General features: G+C 46.0%; 1 protein-coding gene across 1 annotated transcript in view; it reads left to right on the plus strand.

The window, feature by feature from the left end:
* Nucleotides 1-4,107, plus strand: part of LOC143298671 (protocadherin alpha-5-like) — a 267,322-nt gene extending 263,215 nt beyond the window's left edge. Inside the window, exon 4 of the mRNA XM_076611555.1 lies at nucleotides 3,333-4,107. Within this exon, the coding sequence (XP_076467670.1) occupies nucleotides 3,333-3,883 (551 nt within the window). The 3' untranslated portion in view covers nucleotides 3,884-4,107. The remainder of the gene's footprint in view (nucleotides 1-3,332) is intronic.
* Nucleotides 4,108-6,953: the final 2,846 nt, after the last annotated feature.

Below are 6,953 nucleotides of genomic sequence, written 5' to 3' on the forward strand. Positions count from 1 at the left end.
TCGCTGGATCAAACTGGATCCCAGTCCACACACACAAAGGAGACGTCTTCTCGCATCCTAACTCAGCGTACAATCCACTGACAAAAAGAAAGAAACAAGAAAGCGATGTTTTCTAATATCATACAATCTTAATAAAAACAGGTGTTGTGTGGCGATCAATATGAATTCAACTCCTACTAGCTGCATTAGAATTGCTTCCTGTTACAGCACAGCACAGCACAACACAGCAAGCACAGCACAACACAGCACAACACAACACAGCACTACACAACACAGCACAGCACAGCACAACACAACACAGCACTACACAACACAACACAGCACAGCACAACACAACACAGCACTACACAACACAGCACCACACAACACAGCACAACACAACACAACACAGCACTACACAACACAGCACTACACAACACAGCACTACACAACACAGCACTACACAACACAGCACAGCACCACACAACACAGCACCACACAACACAGCACTACACAACACAGCACTACACAACACAGCACTACACAACACAGCACAGCACAGCACAGCACTACACAACACAGCACAACACAGCACTACACAACACAACACAGCACAGCACAACACAGCACTGCACAACAACACAACACAGCACTACACAACACAGCACTACACAACACAGCACAGCACTACACAACACAACAGAGCACAGCACAACACAACACAAAACAGCACAGCACTGCACAACGGCACAGCACAGCACAGCACAGCACTACACAACACAACACAGCACTACACAACACAGCACAACACAGCACAAGACAGCACAGCACAGCACAACCACAGCACAACACAAACCACACAGCACAACTACAGCACAGCACAGCACTACACTACACAACACAACACAGCACTACACAACACAACACAGCACAGCACAGCACAACACAGCACAGCACAGTACAACACAACACAACCATAGCACAACCACAGCACAACACAACACAGGACTGTCCAAGGCAAAACTTCAGCCAGCTGTAGATTGGGTAAAGCAGCAGACGAACCTGGCTGTATATAGGGGGGGGCTCGGAATGAGCGGCGTGGGAGGAAAACAGTGCAGATGATGGGCAAGCAAAACGAAAAACGAAACAAAAAAAGCAGCTGACAAAATAGATGGCGTCGAGCGTGATGGGTATCAGTGGGGTTAGCGGAGTGTCGAAGACTTTGAAACAGTGGTACACACATCCGGACTGACAGTGCCATGGTGTCTGGAACTTGTTGTTGACTTGTCGGACTAGCTTTATGGACGACTGGTAGGATGTTAATTAACAGGAGGCTTGTGTGAAGTGGGCACAGAGAGAGAGAAAGAGACAGAGAGACAGAGAGAGTCAGAGACAGAGAGACAGAAAGGAAAAATAAAAAGAGGAATAGATAGTGTGTTTCTGCGCACGCGTACATGTATATATATATATATATATATATATATATATATTTGTATAAATTGATATATGTTTGTCTGTGTTTGTCTATATCCGTGTTGGTGTCGGTTTCTGTGTCCAGTGTGTTAGTTTTGAGTGTGTGTGTGTGTGTGTGTGTGTGTGCGCCTCGTTCGATTAAAAGTCTTAGACTGCATAGTTCTTTGTGATCTTCTCCCTTGTGTATACGCTGAGCGTGGGAAGAAATTTTGCAGAACAAAATGTGGGCTGAGCTTCACACACACACACACACACACACACATTACCACCACACACACACACACACACACACACACATTAACAACAACACACACACACACACACACACACACACACACACACACACACACACACACACACACCACCGCTTCTCAAATCCTGTCTTCCCAGCTTCTCCATTTGAACTGATCTGGGATTACATGAGCAGCGTGTCTCGGAGATCAGCAGACGGCCAATTTAGCGAGTGAGGCCAAAAGAGCGCGGGGCGAACTAAAAGGCCAGTGAAGATCGTGTGGCCTTGTCTGCTGACGATCCATATTGGCCTGAAACCTTACCACGCAGTGCCAGAGGGCTGGGGGTGGGGGTGGGGGTGTGATAGGGGGGTGGAGGGTTGCGGGGGTATAGGGGGGGTGGTGGTGGAGGGTATTCCTCGGTTCTGTGGATGAGTCACGCAAAGGAAAAATGGCACCATTTTCAGAAAGGATATATGTCACTATTCGTCATCATCGGCAGCATCGTCATTGTCATCATCATCATCATGATCTACTACTACTACTACTACTACTACTACGACTACTACTACTACTTTTTCTTCATCTTCTTCTTCATCATCACCATCATCATCACCATCACCACCATCACCACCACCACCACCATCACGTGGCACAGGTTGGCAGTTTCTATGAGGTCATACTAACCCCCTGTCGTGTATAGAATAGAATCCAGTATCAACCAGTGACAGCCAAGAAGAGCAGATATTTGACGAATGTGATTTTTTTTCATAGTAGCACAGTTCTAGGTCAGGTCAGAGGCATAGCCCTTGCTACTGGTACCATGTAACCCAGTACTACCTGCCGCATGTGAAGTCTCCCAACGACGGACCAGGCGGGGGAGGAAACCTTTCCCAACGGCTGTGAAGGCGGAAGAGGATGACCGAAGGGCAGGGGGAGCTCTTATCCATGGCTGGAAGTCATCCTGGGAGACGGAACTCCGAAGAAACAACCTGCAACCGAGGCCGTCCTACACGTGGTAGTATCTGCACCTGTGAGGTTCGGTAGGCGAGAGAGTGGGGGACTGCACAACCCTCTTCACTATAAAAAAAAAAGTCACCTGTTCTGGTCAGGCAACCAGGCAATCACACACCGACAGATAAGCCTACTCATCCGTCGGTCCAACGGGAGACTCCATCACAGTTCCATAGAAAACGTTGACCCCTGTTGTGTATGGAATAGATTCTAGTATCACCCAGCGATAGGCGAGTAGGGCAGGTGTTTCAAGAATGTCAGTTCCTGTAAGGTGATACCAACTCCTGTTGTTGTGTATGCAATAGATTCCAGTATCATCATCGACAACCAAGTAGGGCAGGTGTTTCAAGAATGCACAGTTTGGCAGTTTCTGTGAGGTCATGCTAACCCCTGTTGCTGTGTATAGATTTAGAATCCAGTATCAAGGAGGGCATGTGTTTCAAGAATTGGACCTCATCATGGTAGCAAAGTTGCAAAGAAAACGTTGCACAGGTGGTTGTTTTTGTGAAGTCATATACTATGTTGTGTGTCCAGTCTATGAAGAGAAAACGTTGCACGATTTCTGTGACGTGATATACTAACCCAGATGTCTGTTTCTCTGTTCTCTGTGTGTGGTGCTGCCCCCTACCGGCACAGTGGACACATCCCGCCTGGTGTTCGGCCAGACCCCGGAGACCCTGCTGAAGGAGCGCCGCTTCATGTACACCAACACGCCCTCTCCGGAGGGCGAGGACATCTCCTTCGAGACCTTCTCCCCCCGCCTCCTTCCCTCCTACGGCAACACCCACCCCCACCACCAGCCCACCACCACCACCGCCTTCCCTTCCCCCCACACCCTGGCCTCCTCCCGCCCCCAGCAGGAGAGGAAGGGAGGCTGGGGAGAGCTGGCCGCCAGGCGTCAGTTCCCCAGGAGCTACAACCCCTACGTCAAGGCCGGCTCTCTCGGTGGCGGGAAGCGGGTCACCTTCAAGGGAGACAACCCGTCCTCGGCTCTCCGCCTGGCGTCTGACGGCGGTCTTCACGAGTACGGCCTGGAGGGGGGAGGGGAGGAGGGGGGCTCACTGCCGGAGGGACCCCACCACGGCTATGACGACGACGACGGCATCACCACACCTGGCAGTTACTCCTTGAACGTTGATGACGACATTGACGACCTGCCGCCGCCACTGGCTTATTCTGTGGCCTAGGCCTCTCCCTTAGGCCTGCCTCTACCAAGGAGGCCCTTGGCCTTTTGTGTGTGGCCTAGGCCTCTCTCTCTCTCTCTCTCTCTTTTATTCTGTGGCCTAGGCCTCTGTGTAGCAAGGAGGTCAGCTGACCCCCTCACCGTTTGGTGAAACACCTCGGGAATCCGGTTCAGTTTTAACACGAAAGGAAAAACAAAACAACAACAACAACAACAACGTAACTGACATGGATGATGTCCTACCCCATTGAGACCGATTCTTTGTATTCTGTACCGTGCTGTTTCACCCCCAATTCACTTGGTTTTCTCTTTATCATGGACATTCGTGCGGTTTGGTTTGGTTTGGTTTTGTTTTCAATGGTGATCATGATTACATGTTATGTCTGATGATGTAGACACAAAATAGGCACCTCCTCTACTACCCCCCCCCCCCCCCGCCCACCTTTCGTTTTGTTAAATCGATAACTCAAAGCTTTTGTCACAGATTCAATACAGGCTGATGAGAATCTCTTCCTCAACTGTGCATCCACAGCTACAAGCCACTAATACCTGATTTAAAAAAAAAAAAAATCTCATTCAGGTGTAAGGGCTTTTTTTCTTTAATTTAGTGATTTTTTTTTTTTTAATTGCTGAATTTCTTTTTCATGATGATGATTATTGTTGGCTGTGCATAATGCAGTCTCAGGTGGGGTTTTTTTTTGTTTTTTTTTTTTACAGAAGAGCCGAAAGGAAAGTATAATTACGAGAATTGTTTTGATTTACACGGCTGCAGAGGTTCACTGTCAATGACGTTATCAGTCTCGTGTGATGACCTGATATTGTGATTTTTCTTCTTCATGTCCAAGCTCTAACCCTCATCCGCTTCATCGTATACAGGTGTTGGCCAACGGCATCAACTCTGGCACCAGGTGTACACAGTGTGTCAGTATCGTGAATGAATGTGCACTGGGGTCTGTGTATATATACATATATAGTTTGTTTGCTTGTTGTTTTTTGTTGTTGTTTGTTTTGGGTTTGGGTTGGGTTTTTTTTTTGTTGTTGTTTTGGGGGGGTGTTTGTTGTCGTTGTTCGTGTGTGTGTCTGTGTGTGTGTGTGTTTATTTGATTTTTTGCTCCTCAATCCCCCACCCTCCCTCCAAACCCCTGTCTCTCATAACATGTGCCGGCCGATCCAACCATTTTATGTTGCCAACTGACCCATTTGAACACGCTGTTGGTTATGAGTACATGCTGGGTTTTTTGTTTGTTTGTTGTTGTGTTTTGTTTTGTTTTGTTTTTTTGTTTGTTTTTTTACAAATGTCTGTGTTTTTGTTGTTTTTTTGTGTTTTTTGTTATGAGTGCAAGCAGTGTTTAAGGCATGTCTGTGTTCGCTGTGAATGCTTTTGACACAAGTCTTTGCTATGTGTACATGCTGTGTTTATACACAGGCTGTAATATACAGGAGTCCTGAGGGTGGATGATGGTGAGAATACAATAGATGCTGTTTTTTTTGTTTGTTTTTTCTCTGAAGAAGCTTTTCATGTGGATTCTGCTCTTGATTCTCCCGCCAGGGAGTGGCTAGAGGATGTGATGCAACTGATCCGTTTTGGAAATGATGATGATAATGATAATTGTTGTGTGGATCCTCTGTATCAGTTTGTGTTTGTTGTTGCACTGTGTTCGCCCTTGACCTTCAAACTTTGGCATTTGTTTTGCTATTTTTTGCTGCTTTTGTTTGTTTGAGTTTTTGTTGTTGTTGTTTCTTTCTTTTTTTTCCACTGTGAGAGAATGGATATTTCTAATGCTACCTTGCTCTGTCATTGCCTGATCCTGTGACGTCAGTTTCGTTCCCAGGTCCTGAAGACTCCTTCTCTTGATAAGCCCCGTGTGCTAATGCTATGACTCACCCTGAGAGGGGGTTCTGAAGGCAGTGGCACTGTGAAGCGAATACCAGTCTCATTCCTGCACACGGAATGATAAAAACAAAAAGTAATCGGTAAATTTGCTGGTACATTTTTGTCTTTCTTATCATATTTTAGAGCTTTGTCGATCTGCTTTGATCTTAATGATTACTTTTTTTCCCGAAAAGATGGAAGGATGTTGTTCTCTCTCTCTCTCTCTTTGATTTAGATTTATATTCTGTTCATACATGTAGTGCTTAACATTGACAGGTTTTGTTGGTGTTTTTTTGTTTGTTTTCTTCTCATCCAATGCAGTCTCTGCCCTTTTTTTTTTTTTTTTTTTTTTTTTTGCGGGGGAGTGGGATGGCGGGGGTGGACTCACAATTGATATACAGTTAAGTACGAGACTGAATCGCCCATTAGAGATTTTTTTTTTTTTTTTTTTTTTTTTTTTTTTTTTTAACGGAAGCAATTTGTCGCTTCTCTTGTCCGTTCATACAGTTTATTGCCACCGAAGTGATGTGATGGCCATTTGAACAGTAGCCTATCTATACGTCACACCTACCGTTTTCAAGTTTGCATATATATATATATATATATATATATATATATATATATATATATATATATATGTGTGTGTGTGTGTGTGTGTGTGTGTGTGTGTTTGTATTCCTCTGGTACTGTAAATGTGGGTTGTGCTGTTTATTTCTATGAAGACATTTTGTACACTTTTGTTGGATGGGTGTTCATATAACACGGTCTCCATCTAAAGCGAAGAACGTAATACAAGATGGAACGCACTGTGTTAACATATTATCGACATGCAAAGGCCGTTTTTGTTTTACTCAGATATCACACTTCTTTCGGTTGGAATCATCCCCATCAATCATCCCATCCCCATCAACCATCCCATCCCCATCAACCATCCCCATCAATCATCCCATCCCCATCCCCCTCATCCCATCCCCATCACTCATCCCATCCCCATCACTCATCCCATCCCCATCAATCATCCCATCCCCATCAATCATCCCATCCCCATCAATCATCCCATCCCCATCAACCATCCCCATCACTCATCCCATCCCCATCACTCATCCCATCCCCATCAATCATCCCATCCCCATCCCCATCAACCATCCCCATCAATCATCCCATCCCCATCCCCCTCATCCCATCCCCATCCCCCTCATCC

Source organism: Babylonia areolata, chromosome 24, assembly GCF_041734735.1.
Source record: "Babylonia areolata isolate BAREFJ2019XMU chromosome 24, ASM4173473v1, whole genome shotgun sequence".
NCBI lineage: Eukaryota > Metazoa > Mollusca > Gastropoda > Neogastropoda > Buccinidae > Babylonia > Babylonia areolata.